The sequence below is a fragment of the Opisthocomus hoazin genome, chromosome Z, assembly GCF_030867145.1.
Source record: "Opisthocomus hoazin isolate bOpiHoa1 chromosome Z, bOpiHoa1.hap1, whole genome shotgun sequence".
In the NCBI taxonomy this organism is placed as follows: Eukaryota; Metazoa; Chordata; class Aves; order Opisthocomiformes; family Opisthocomidae; genus Opisthocomus; species Opisthocomus hoazin.
In genome coordinates, this window is record NC_134454.1 from 70,489,504 (window position 1) to 70,504,246 (window position 14,743).

Consider the following 14,743-nt stretch of genomic DNA (forward strand, 5'->3'; position numbering starts at 1 on the left):
TCAAAGAAGGATGAAAATAAAAGCCTTTAACATAAGGCTCCCCTGGAAAAGAAGGGAGGCTAGAAATGTAGATAAGGGACACAAGACTGAGTAAAGAGGAAAGACAACAACAAAAGCAGTTAAGAAGTTTTCTACTCAAATGTGCAGCTCAAGTCTTTCATAAAAACCGCAACATGAGAATGATAATTTTAAGAACGGTACCACAGAAGCACAGTGACCCTGCAATGTCTCTTTCGCCCTCCCTCATCTGCATTCTTCCTCACTGCAGCAGTGCAAGCACAAAAGAATAGCATCAGGGCAGCGTATTAATCTGATTGCTCATTCTCAACAAGATAAAATTATTGATTCTAAACATAAATGCCAGTTCTAAAGAGGCAGCCAGTACTGTGACTTGGCTTAGGAATGCTCTGTTCATCAGCAATACTCTGCAGCAACTCTGTAAAACCACAGCTTCATCAAGATGGTGACTGAGAACACACGCAAAGATAACACAAACAGTGTATGTCATCACTTTTAAATACTTACTTTTCCATCAAAAGATATAATATGCTTACACAGCATCTCTAATTGCAAAAAGCATAACTGTTACGAAAAACCAGCACAGTCATACCTTTATTACCTTTACAAACTCTATTAGAGTGACATGACATGAATTACAAGTTACAGTAGCATCAGTGGCAAAGGAGGATAAGACGATGAGGGAAAAATCCTTTGTAGAGAGCAAAAAAAACAATATTAGAATAAAGTAATCAGGAAGAGCTGGCCTCTCAGAGCTACAAACCTTGCCCATCAGCTTGGAAACCTAAAACAACACTTCCCTTTAAAGAGGGGAGGAAAAAGTCTAGAGCGACTATTTCAAAACTGAGTAAGTTCTTAAAGGCTTGCTTTGAACTTTGGGGTTAGCACCTCGATGCTTCACTATGCATTAACTGACCCAGTAGCAGCAGGACCAAGAAAAAAATTATGGAAGACAATAGCTTTGAATATTCAATCCCTACAATTAATCCAAGTTACAAATATGTCTTGTGTTGGCATGCAAACATGCTATCTAACATTTACAGCAGGTTCTGAATTCAGACAGTGAGAACAATCACAGTGACAGCATTTTGCAAAGCCAAGAATGTACTGCATTGCCACAAATCATCAATGAGGAAATGTGAAAGGTTCACCACCCTACTAAAAAGTCTGACCTGCACGACCTCCAAATGCTCCTCTTCCTCTAGAGCCACGAAAAATGCCGGACTGAGGTTCTTCTCTTTGCTCATCTTTAATGCCTGCAAATAATACATAGTGTAGTGGATACAATGCTTAAAATTAGAATCATGAAATATTACGCTTAGAGATAACATATTTACTCCAAAAACTCTACAGTGCAGCAGTCCAAACAGACTCTTTGTAGCTCCAACCTACGTTGTACTATTCCCAGTGATACTATTTTTCAAAGATGTCATCCATGTTCCGTAATACAGAACATGTGTTCTGTTCTGAAAAACAGAAGCTATTTCTTAGCCTTGAGCTTTATATTTCTAGTTCTCAGGAAGCAACCAAACCCAGGAAACATGACAAAATTCATGCTGTTACCACATACACCAGTCAACATTAAAAAAAAAAAAAAAAAAAAACAACAAACTTACCCTCACTTTGACCAAAGCCACCAGAAAATCCTCTAAAACCTCTGTTTCGTGCACTAGAATCTTTTACAACGTTCCTTTCTTGAAAGCCTGCAGTACAGCATAGCACACAACAACTTAGTTTGCCCAGTTTTTCACGTGCACATCAAGCACCTTTTACTCTTACTTTACTCTTCGCAGTCCTTATTTTACGAATTCAGACAAAAAGTACAATAAAACTAAGTGATTTGCCTAAGCACATGAAAAAATGAAGAAATATTTTCTGCCAAAAAGTATGACAAGAAGAAGAGTCTACTGCTCTCCTGTAATACTGGTTCCTGCAGCAGTAAATCAAACATTAAGTATTGAAGTATTTGACTTCACACGCATATATGCTATATATGCTACTAACTTTCAACTCTTCAGTTAAGATGCAGATCAGTTTAGTGCTCTGGTTCAGTCACGGAACAACAGACAGCATTTGTACCGTCTCAGTTTTAAGCACCAGTAGCGTAGAGTGAGATAGTACTGCAATTGCTGCCTGCTATGGAGTGAGGATTTGAAAACACGCCTTTCAGATCCATCAACTTTATTACTCAGAATTGCTTATTCAGTTGCTTGGGACAGGCAGTGCAAAGTACTGAGAGTATTTTTATTTCTAATCCCTTTCTGTAGTTACCCTCCTGATGGGAAGGGAGAGGAAGTAAACAGTCACATGCATAAACAATGTATTTCTCATTTTAGATTGGACAGTTTTAGGTCTTGCCTGAGATTCAAGCAGTTGACTTGTACTGTCACTTACTCCTTAGTCATTATTCTTCAACTGAGCACCTGTTCCATCATCCTGTAGTGACAAAGAGCATTTTCTGCTAAATGAGACCAAAAAGTTCTCCTACCACAGCATCTGTACCTCCTTCCCCACCAATACTTGGTGCATACCAGTTTATATGTCATTTGAGTTTTTCCAAATAAAACTTTTTTTTTTTTTAAATCACATCTTAAAGGCTCACATGCAAAAGACAGTCTAAATATAAACATCTATAAATACTACAGACCTTAAATACAACTTGTGAGTTACTTCACAACTGCTGGACGGTCTACAGCAGAACGGTTCATCAGCATCCCACAGCACTGCCCAAGTGCTGCTGCCTGCTTAGTCAAACAAGCCTAGCATTCCCCTACCATAACGGGCTTCAATCCAGGAGATGCAGAAATGGTGTAGAATTTTTTTAAGGAATAAACATAGTAACTTCAAGTGGCTCCACAGCTGTTCCGAAGGTCACAACTTTTGCTAAACATCCCCAAACCAAGACTACAGCTTCCACCTTCCTTGTTTCATAACCAGTCCCCCTTACAGCCATAGTTCTATCTATACAGATGCTATGTGATAGTAGATTCCACTGCCCTATATGCTTCGCACAGCACCTGGAGGAAGCATATGCAGCAGTACTGCCAAACTACCAATTACTAACCTTGTCAATGTGCACTGCACACGGGAGTGGCACTCACCATTATAAGCAGGAAGAGGACAGAGATTAAATATTGCTTTATGGATATGAAAGAAAGCAAGCTTTCAGGTCTCCCACAAAAGAGCACTGGTATGCTCCCTCACATGGCACATATGTGAATATTAATATTCAGCTGTCTTTTATTATGACTCAAATTATGAGAAAAATACCCCTCTACAGGGAGAATGGAATCAAAGCAAGAGGTAAACAAAACACTGATTTTAAAGGTAGAGTCCTGCCTTCCGGCATATATGGTGGGGTATCTTTTATTGTGTGGTCAAAACTAAGGGGTCATGCTGAGTGCCTGCATTATGCAGAAATAAAGGCGGGTATTACCCTCCAAGCCATAAATACTTACTTAGCTCTAATACAACAAAACTGAGTACTTGAATAGGGAAAATGTAATGTATCAAATATCATCAGTCACTAGAATTAAAGACACTCCAGAAAGTTACCTCTGCTTCCAAAACTCCTTCTGCTACCAAATCTAATCCCTGGTTGAAACTGTCTGTTCAGACATTCATCAGTACCTATTAATTAGAAAAAAGAATCAACTTAATATTTAAAGCTATCTTTGAATTCAGGATAGGCTTCTGGTTTTGGGTGAATCTGGGGGTTTTTTTCTGTTGTTTCAGTTCATGGTTTTTTGGTGTTTTTTTTTAACTCCACAGTAAAAAAGGACCCCAGGTCTGTACCATACCTCCCACTTCACAAAAAACCCCACGTGATGAGGTGTCCTTTTGTAAGACAAAGAAAATTAATTAAACTTACAAAGCTTAAGACAGATACAACTACTGTTTTCCGTAAGGAATAGCACCACTCAGCAACAGTACTGCTACCAACACAGTAAAATTTTGAGTTTCCAGAACCTAGGACACCAGTTGCAAGGTCCTCCATTCTAAATGTTTTGTCCAAAAGTAAGGATTAATCACCCCATTTTAACCATGCAATCCTACCTCTACTCCCACAATAAGCTCCAAAATAATCCTGCATATGCTCACTTCTGTTAGGTCTTTCAACAGCACCTGGAAAACAAGAAAGCAAGACTTTTGACACTGTCTTACGTAACACCCCCATACACAAACAAGGGAAGGAATAGCCTATATAGTTGGACAGTTAGGAGGACTGAAAGTAGGCTGAACCACTGGCCTCCAAGGGTTGTGATCAACAGCACAAACTCCAGTTGGAGGCCAGTCACTAGCAGAGTAACCCAGTGACTGGTACTGGGGCCAACACAGTTTCTCATCTTAATTCATCACCCAGATGATGGGAAAGAATGCATACTCGGCTAGAGCTAGTCTGCAGACACACAAAACTGAGACATAACGTAGGGCTGTGTTTCACTCTGAGAAAACTCAAAATATAGTTAGAGATATAGGCAGGCAAGAACTTCTAAGTTCAACAAAGAGAAATACAAAATCCTGCACCTGGGAAGCAATAACTCCAGGAACCTTTACACACTGGGGCCAACCAGCTGGAAAGCATCTTTGCAGACAAAAAACTGAGGACTGTGATGGATAGCACATTGAACATAAATTGAACATAAGCCAGCAATGTGCCCTTGTAGTGAAGGCCAGCAACCTTCTGGCCTTCACTACGTATTATGAAGAATGTCGCCAGAAGGTGGGGACAAGTGGTTCTTCCCTGCTGATGACCCCATATCTAGAGTGCTGTGTCCAGTTCTAGGCTGTTCAGTACTGTTCTGACATGTTGGAGTAAGTCCAGCAAAGCACCACAAAGGTAATGAAAAGACTGGTGCCTCTGTCACACACAGAGTGGCTGAGAGCTCAAACTGCTGTGCCTGGAGACAAAAAGACTCAAAGAATCTTGCATCTTAACAGAAGCGAGCGAAGATGAGAGTCAGACTCTCTTCGCTGATACGCAACAATAGGACAAGAGGCAACGTGCACAAACTGAAATAAACAAAATTCTGTTTCAATATAAGGAAAATCTTTTTACTCTGAGGGTGGTTAAACACTAGGCAACTTGCCCAGAGAGCATGTATAGTCTCCATCCCTGGACAAACTCGAAACTCAGCTGGACAAGGTCCTGTGCAACCTGCTACAGTTGACCCTACTCTATGCAAGGATTTGGACCAGCCAATCTTCAGAGTTGCCCTCCAACCAGAGTGATTCCACAAAATAAAAACGCCCTATTCTGTAGTATCAAAGTCAAAATCAGGTCACATCAACAACCACCATAAAGATATGAAATCCAAAATCAAAACATGAAGTCTACAAAATCCTGTGATGTGCAAGGATATGGCACATCACAGAAACTGACTGTTACCGTTTTCCTTCCATGTTAAAACTGCTTAATATAACTACCCCAAAAAAAAACCAGCCAGTCGTACATTCCTCAATGAGACAAACACATTAGTTAGAGATCACCTGTATATAAGAGCTTGTCAATAAAGGAAAAAAAGAAGACAGATAACATTTGGTACATTACAAAGTCACTCAGTTGGAAAACCTTGTTGCTCAAACACTAATCAAAGTGTTAAACTGCTGCTTTCGTAGTCTGAACAATGTTCAGAGCTCCTGCTCACTTGGAAGATTTGAGTAGTTTCTGGCATAGCCAGTATAAAAGATTCTGATACTCATGTTTATATGTAACATGTAACAATCAGCAAATAAAAACACCTTACTAATTATTTAAATTTATATTTTTGTGGTGTACTGCAACTGATTGGTTTCCACTGACAAAGTCTATTTGCCATTATTGGGGTGAGGATTCTCTTCGCTTTACTTGCCATCCTACCCCATTTTTATTCTAACACTCCTCTTCCACTGAGATTTCCACACCTTAAGTGCACCAAGGTAGTTCAATATTCAAAGTTTTTTGAAAACGCATCATGTACCAACAAAATACCTGATCAGTAAAGCATCTGCTTTAATAAGTTCCTTCACTGTGTTTACTGCCTCTACTAATGAAAGATGATGGACAAAACCACAGATTTATAAACAGAATACAACAATAATCATTCTTTCGTCAAGCCTGCTATGCTTTACACTTACATCAAATTGACTGTAGACTGTACTGTTACTTGCCAACCGACCTATTAAGATTGGTAAAAGTGTAGCAACTTCCACAATTATCACTCACCTACCATGCGAATTATTCATGCAGCTCATGTCTATACAGGTTTGCAAGCTAACTACTCTTACACAGACTCTAGAAGTACTGCATGTTGGTGTTTAATTCATCATGATATCATTTACCATACTAAATGCACTAGTTTTCAAGCAATATTTGATAGATTAGAGGACTAGAATGAATTCTTGTTTCCAACCCACTGGAATTGAAATCCAGCAGTGCATGAGCACATCCCTGAACAACAGCTACTAGATCCACTGATTTCCTCATCATATGCATTCACTTACATTGTTCTACTGAACATGTGGATTTAAAATCCCAATTTTAATCCATTCCAGAGACATCCACAACCAAAGCCTGTAATTACTAAATAAATGTCATATTAGCAAAACTTTTAATTCTGTTTTTTGTTTGGTGTTTTTTGTGGGTGGTTTTGTTTGGGTTTGTTTTTTTTTTAAGTACCAAAGGAAACAAAAAAGTTCCTTCAGAATTCAAGATTCAGAACAGCCAGATTGTAGAGAAAGTTTTGCTTTCATCAAGAAGCAATGCAAAGAATGAATTAACTTGTTTAATTTGAAGTAAAGCTCTATAAAAAAATAATCTGCAAGCATGCCATGTTACTTCTAGCTCATCCTCATTACAAGTACTTACACAGGAGTACTACTACTAGATATTGTGTCAAGGAAAAAAAAGAAAATCAAAGTTTAACCTGTATACACTAACTCCACTCATGCTATTTAGCATCAAACAAGACAGCTATATCACTAACAATATAAACTATACAGAGCCTAGAAGTGCATTGTATACAAGAGAGTGGCTCAGGAGAGCTTAATTTAAAACTCAGCCGAGCACAATCTGTTCACAAATTAGAAATTCTGCAAGGGAAGGAAGAAATGAGGCCTGTGCAGCCTTTTCTGGGAAAAAAAAAAAAAAAATTAAAAAAAGGACACCTTTTTCTATCATGTTGTAGGCAAAAAATCGCCAATACTTATGCATCCTTTTAAATAAGGTCAAGACAAGATGCGTAATCTTACCAACTGAGAGCCTCACCAAAAAGATTGTGTTAAGCCAAAACAGACCCTTTGAAATCGCTCACACTGATCTAAAATGGTGCAATATGCCTAGCTCAGGAAAGGAATAAATGGTTAATGACAACAGTGAAAGCATGACCTTCAGCAGAAAAAGGCCACTCTGCCATAAGTTCAGTACAAGAGGCATCAATTATTTTTGCAACACGTAATAGAAAAGCTAGCAGGCAGAGTTGACAGCTAGTCAGAAAGAAAGAGTTGGAACAAACAAAACATGAAGCTCCAAGACTCGCTTCCACCTAACCTGCAATTCAAGCTCTCTTCACTGCCTTTCATTCGTTCTGTGTCAAACCATTACTGAAACTTGCAATCTGGAGACCTTGTAAAACATTTCTGCTGTTCTAAGATGAATGCAAAGCGTTCTACTGTACATGTGCAAATTCAGAGGACTAAGCAGCACAAGTGATACCTTGTTCCTGCCCTTCCTGATTTCCCAACATCCTGGGGACGATGGGCAAAGTCTGCCTTTCAGCTATACGCTAAAAGGCAGTGGAGAAATACATTAGCAATAAACACACTGCTGTGTTCTAACTGCTCATAAGCACATGAGCCGTTATAAACATATGGAGAACCTGCTCTTTGAGGAGAAGGCTGAGTTATATCTTTTGTCCCTGGAGAAGAGAAGGGAGAACCTCATCACAGTATTCCAGTACTTGAAAGGTGGCTACAAAGAGCACAGGGGCTCTCTCTTCTGAAAGAGCCACACGGAGAAGACAAAGGGCAACAGATACAAGTTGCACTGGGAGAGGTTTCATCTCAACAGAAGAAAAACTTTTTACAACGAGAACAGTCCATCACTGGAACAACCTCCCCAGGGACATAGTGGAGTTCCCATCACTGGAGATTTTCAAGATGGGATTTGACAGAATGATCAGTAATCTCATCTAGGCTTCCTTTACCACAGAAAGGCTGGACCAGATGATCTTTTGCAGTCCCTTCCAACCCAGGCTGCTCTATGATTCTACTATGTCAACATAGTTTGTGCTAACCGTAATTTGTTAAAATACAGTTTAAGTTGTTCTTCCACCGGCAGATCAACTAAATGATACAAGCTCCAAATTTTTACCTCAGGTTGAATTTCTCTGAAGTTAAAATATCCTCAAACAGTTGTAAAGACCATTTCTAAGTTCAGTTCTCTCTCCCTGAGAACACTCTGACTGCTTTATCCCACCATCAATTCTAAGCAAAACCTGCTTCCTGATCTGACTATTGTAGTCACACAAAGTCAAGTCTGGGACAAACTCAGTCAGCAGCAACCCTGGCTTGGCACATTTGAAACTTCTATCTTCTATACCTAAACTTCTTCTAACTTTTGCATCTATCTGTTCAAGTTATTAAACGCATCATCTTCATTAAACCAAGAGTGCTTCACAGAAACTTTACACCAAACACCACTGTTTTGTCTTGTCGCTTTTGTTGTTTTGTTTTTTTTTCAAATGCATCTAAGTTTCTGTTAAACAACTTCATCTGACCTTCTCTTATTTTCAACACAACTATCAGACAGGACCTCACAAGAACTGCTCAAGATTCCATATAACCTTATTTCTTTTCAATACTGTTCATGTTTAGCACAGCCTGTTTTAGAAATACTTGTAACACCTGTTGACTCTCATTAGAAGTTATATGCTGTATTCAACACATAACTGCAGTAAATAAAGAAGGGTTGAGAGTAGAAAGGAAAGTCTACTTGTTATGTTACCCATATAATTTCATATTGCTTAGTCATAGAATCATAGAATGGTAAGGGTTGGAAGGGACCTTAATGATCATCTGGTTCCAACCCCCCTCCAATGGGTAGGGACATCTTTGTCAAACCAGGTTGCTCAGAGCTCCATCCAACCTGGCCTTGAACACTGCCAGGGAGGGGGCAGCCACAGCTTCTCTGTGCAACCTGTGCCAGTGCCTCACCACCCTCATATTAGTAAGAAATTCTTTACTATCTAATCTAAATCTGCACTCTTTTAGTTTACAGCCACTCCCCCTTGTCCTATCACTACACACCCTTGTGAAAAGCCCCTCTCCATCCTTCCTGTAGGCCCCTGCAGGTACTGCAAGGCTGCTATAAGGTCACCCCGGAGCTTTCTCTTCTCCAGGCTGAACAGCCCCAACGCTCTTAGCATGTCCTCGTAGGAGAGGTACTCCAGCCCTCTGATCATCTTTGTGGCCCTCCTCTGGACCCGCTCCAACACATCTACACATCTGTCCTTCTTAAGTTGGGGGCTCCAGAGCTGGACACACGTGGGACACATGAAAATATCACAATGATAATATTGTCATTTTTTTCATTTCCTCAACTGTTTAAGGAATCAACTTACCCAGAACTCACTAAAATCTAAAATGCCTTTCACATACCAAATGAGCCTACACTTGGACTGAAGATAGACAAGGGGCCATTTGTTCCTCCAGAGAAGCTAGCCTACAAAAAGAAAAAAGGCACAACATCATGTTAATCCCAGACAAAGCAAAGCACGTAAATACAAATGCAGTTGTCAAGTTTTGCACTTGAAAGCAAGTTGCCATCTGCACATTCTGAAATGTAGTCTCTCGGACTCTTCCGTTCACTTCAGTACACTGAACTGAATTTTGAACATTTATTGTTCAAAACAATACTATACTCTTTTGAAGTATTTTTCTTTCCCCATCTTTCAGACTGTTTGTATTGTAAATAAAAACCTGTTTTTCATCAATTTCACAACTGCATTCCTAGGGTTCTACTAGTGGATGCTGACAGATTATTTGAAACAGAAATACCCGAAACGTGTCAGTCCCTGTTCATTTATGCCAAGATTCAGATACTCTATTTGAAACAATTCAGAACAGCACCTAATTTTCACATTTTACTCTTACTGTCAGTTTTATTTCCAGCAAAGGCCATGTCTAACTTTCTTGTGTTTAATGCAAGCCAAACATGTACTAGTAAGCCAAAATACCAGCTGACTGAAAAACACTATGTAACTACCAAATTTCTTACTTCAAGACTGCTTTTTAGGTATTACTAGAGCTTTCACACTTCTCAGTGTGGCTAGCAACCACTACCAGAAATCAAACCCAAACTAGTAAAATTACTATTCTGAAAGCATATGCTGTGGTTTCTTCTTTGGGTAACCTTACTTTTAGACTTCTACATCCACCTGAATAATCCGTTCACCTCTCCTCTTCCTCCCTGTTCCTCCAGGCTGAATTTAAACACCCATTAAGACCAATGCCAACAATCAAAGCTTCATTATAGATTCTTCTCCAATTTACTGCAGTTTCTTCCGATACCAATATTCACTCAACAACACCAGAAGCAGCAAAACATTAATCTTTACCTGTCTCTCATTACACTCCTGTATCTTATCCTCCATTTCACATCAAAGCATTTTGCCACTTCGTGAAAAACAGCAAATTAAATAGCAACAATTTCTACACAAGATGTAGCTCAGAACTAGGCCTGACAGTAGGTACCTGACATCACCCTAGTTCTGCTATGAAGTCCAGAACTGTATTTTAAGAATTCTTCTCACCTGCTGCCAAACTCTTGAGACCTTTAAGCTACACGCAATTTAACAACTTAAATGTACTACATCCTGGCCTAATCGTAGCTCTTCTCCTGACGGGAATTTAACTCAAGAGTAACTTCTACAAGCACCCTTTTCCAGTTTCAGTTTAAGTGAGCTGGGTTTGCAAACACTGTAGTAGCCCAGCTAACTCAGAATGGGGGGGGGGGGGGGGGGGGGGGGAAGCAGAGTAGAAGCAACTTACAGAAGCAACTTAAACAGAAGATCTGAGAGGGAGCAACAGCTCCACCTATATCTGGATATATGACAGCCTCCTGAGAGCTTGGGAAAGCACAATGGGAACTACCCAGATCTGGAAACACAGCTGCTACATAATCCCAGCCAGGATACATGAGCAAAGTGCTTTTGTTCCCCAAAAAGCTGGGTATTAAAAACACTTTCACAATACACAGAAAAAGGATTGAATCCCTTTACAGAATACAGTGACCATATTAGCTTATTTTAGAAGACAACCACCACGATGAGACCCACTTACACGTACAGAGCTACATACGCAATGAAGTCAACTTGGTTTCTACACAAGCTTAAGCATGCTTAAAAGGTCAGATTCCCATTTTCTGAAACCGCAGTTTTCCAAGCAAAAGAGTCCATGTAACAACTCACTGCTACCAAGAAAAGATGAGGTTCCATTTATTTTCTGTTTACCAGTTTTGGTGCTGAAGTCCATCTAAGCCATCTCTCCATCACTGAAGAGTAGCCTTCAGGTTAGAAAACTAAAAGGGCTCACAAAAGTACAAAACAAGCACTGGTACCTCAACAAAACAGCAGCAAACTTCTGGTGGGGAGGAAACCTCCTCTATTCCCTAACAGTAACAGTGAACTCCTATAGCAGCCTACCATACTTGCAAAAGTATACTGTAAAATATACTCAAAGTCCTGTCTACAATCCTCAAGCAGGTGCACTCCTCGCCGTTTCCACGGCAGCTATGCATTTAAGACCATACAGCTTGGGAACAACACCAAGTGCAACATTAACTGAACAACAGAGATCAGCTGAGAGAGTCACCCATGTTCTATTTGTTGCTGGGGTAAATAGAAATAGAAATGCAGTGACTGCCAGCAAAAAGAGACAGCAAACAGAATAGCTAAAAGGACATCAACAACAGAAGAAGAGAGAGAAGTTACAGTTCACGTCTAACCCACAGCCAAGAACTACCACCAAAAGACACGGTTCTGCTAGTCCCCAGTAACACAGTTCCACCACTGCCCTTTCACCACCCAATAGAGAGTAGTAAGGACCACCAAATCAATCAGATTTGTGCCAGAAACTGCAGCCTTCTAAAACCCAAAAACCAGCAATCTGCTCTCAGTTTTACCTCACAACTTCAGAAACACTAGATCTGACACACACAAGGGAACAAGAAAGCATGAGCAGAGGAAAAAGTGGAGGCAACAGGAACCATGCCTTTCAGCAGTTACAAAACTTCACTTGCATACTCCTTACCACAACGAATCTGCAATTGCAAGTTTCTACCTATGTAAGCTTTTGCTACTTCCCTTCCAGCCTCTGCTGGTCCACTAGCCTATCCATACAGGTATTCAAACCCTACCCCACACACCATAATCACAGTTATTAGTATGTGCCATTTCTATGCCACATACTTTTCCAAAAAGCACACAACCTCTCACAACCCAATGCAAGGAGGCAGTATTAAGCAGCTGGAAGAGCAACACTAATTGGCTACGGTGACCGTGCCCCAGAAACCTCCAGGGAGGCAAGGCACCTCTGCACTTTGAGAGACTGAAATTACTACTATTTGTTACGAAAACACTGTATTTTCAACACACAAGTTTAGAACAAGTTCCTCCAAGTGCTTCAGCAATCAAGAGAACAGGGGACTGCAGCCCACCGGCCACCTCGGCTGCAGGGCCAGGGTGGAAGGAAGGGGAAGAGAGGTAAATGTGCTACAGCCCAAGAGTTGTCACCCCATACCTCCTCAAGGCGTCGGAGGGTTGGTGACGCCTCATCCTCCAACTCTGCATTCCAGTCCTCTTGGTTCATGCTGTGCCCTGTCAGATCTGCTTGCAGGAGACGAAACACATTAGCAGCGACCCCCTCCCTGCCCCCAGCCAGTACCACGGCACCCGCACAGGAGACGGTACCGAGCCCGCCTGTCCCAGCACTCACTCGCACAGTGACTCGCCACCCCCACTCCACTGCGGGGGGAAGCCTCCCGCTTCGACGAGAAAGGCGCCCAGCCCCCGCTCCTACCTCCTTTCCGCAGTCACTGAGGCGCCACATGGAAACAAAATGGCGCCTGTCACCGAAGCCCTAATAACGCCCCCACCACGTGCAGTTGCTGGCCTGTCACGTGTCTCGCCCTCCAGCCAGTAGGAGCGCCGCTCGTCCGCAGAGCGCGCGCGATGGTGCCTGTGGCTGGGGGTGAGGCAGCGCGCGGGGGGAGGGCGCGGCGCGCCTGACGGGAGCTGGTGGGGCGGGGGGCGGCCAGGGCCTCTGCCCGGCGGCGGGGGGGGGCGGCCGGAGCGGGGGGCGCGGGTCCCCGCGGCGGTGGCCTCGCGGCAGTCGAGGTGCGAGCGGAAGGAGAAGGGAGCTCGGGGCAACGGGGCCGACCGGCGCTGGACGCTTCCGCGCTCTGGTGATGATCCTGCTCGTCTCTCTGGGCGTCCGGTCATGCCTTCGTTTCTCCAGGTGTGACTGTTAAAGCGTGGTTTGTTTTACAAACACTCCTAATAGAAGTGAAATCCACTGTTTGGCGAAACTGCAACTACGATACTAATAATTATACTGCAAACAAAATTTTCAAGCAGTAGCATAACACCTAACAGAACATCCCCCTTTCCCAGAATTAAAAAAATACTGTTCAATTAGGTTAAACATATATAATAAACATATAAGACATATTGTATAATATAAAAAGTATAAACATATATATAAACATATATTAATATATTTATTTTTAAAAAAGAGCAAACACCAAAAAACCCACAAAAAACCCGACTTTCCAGAGTGTTTTGCTACACCAGACTCGGTAGAGAAAAGGAAGAGGGCTAAATTCCTGTCTCGGGAGTTTTACTTCTGTTGAAGTGCAGGATAGCATAGGCAGGACTTGTATCAGTACAACGCATCTGTTAAAAATTGCAGCAAGTACTCTGATGCTTCTGCTTGTGTTTCTGAGCCGCGGGCGCTGCGTATGTCTTCCCTGGACCTTTCTTTGTGGTGTGGAACCATACAGCAACACTTACTCTGAACATTGTCAAGGAAGTATATATTGTTCCATAAAAGTGCGAAATACTCATTAACCTGCTCCATCCTGTTCAACAGATTGTCCTCCACAGAAAAAATGTTTGAAAAACGATGTGCCTGAGAACTTTAATGTCTACTGCAGAGGAGCAACACCAGATCTGTAATTTTGCAGTGAACGCCTGAACATCTAGTAGGGGCTTTGGCCAACAAGAAGGCAAATCCTTGCAGCAGATGGAGGTTATCGGAGCGTGGTCTCCGAACTAACGCTCTGGCTATTTTCACCTTACTCGTTGTCAGTGAAGCCTTGCCCTTTAAAGCTGCTCATTTTCCAGGAACATGAGGACAGGACACAGGTTGTACTCAGCTTGGAATGCAAAGCAGCTAAGAAACATAAGACCCAGCTTCTCTGTCTCGCAGGGAGCTTAAAATTGAGCCTCTACACAACATGTAGGAGGCTGTGCTTAGTGCAGATAGCAAAGATAGCTGCTTGGAGTTGCTAGCTTTCAGTAAGTGATCAGTAAGATACACAATGTCCAAGGATGAAGAACTCACAGTGGGAGCATCTCTGTGGGAAGTGTACAAAGCTATTGAGAAGTTCCCAAAGCAGCATCTGGAACTAGCAAGGGAGGCTTGCGAGCTAAATTTTACCCACTGTGCCAACTCTGTAACACACTGC

General features: G+C 41.7%; 1 protein-coding gene across 2 annotated transcripts in view; it reads right to left on the reverse strand.

The window, feature by feature from the left end:
* Window positions 1–12,868, reverse strand: part of DDX4 (DEAD-box helicase 4) — a 29,295-nt gene extending 16,427 nt beyond the window's left edge. For both annotated transcript variants that reach the window (XM_075410570.1, XM_075410569.1), the window contains exons 1-6: window positions 12,796–12,868; window positions 9,655–9,718; window positions 4,075–4,143; window positions 3,574–3,648; window positions 1,635–1,721; window positions 1,191–1,274 (exon numbers count right to left, since the gene is read on the reverse strand). In XM_075410570.1, the coding sequence (XP_075266685.1) occupies window positions 1,191–1,274; window positions 1,635–1,721; window positions 3,574–3,648; window positions 4,075–4,143; window positions 9,655–9,718; window positions 12,796–12,864 (448 nt within the window). In that variant the 5' untranslated portion in view covers window positions 12,865–12,868. The remainder of the gene's footprint in view (window positions 1–1,190; window positions 1,275–1,634; window positions 1,722–3,573; window positions 3,649–4,074; window positions 4,144–9,654; window positions 9,719–12,795) is intronic.
* Window positions 12,869–14,743: the final 1,875 nt, after the last annotated feature.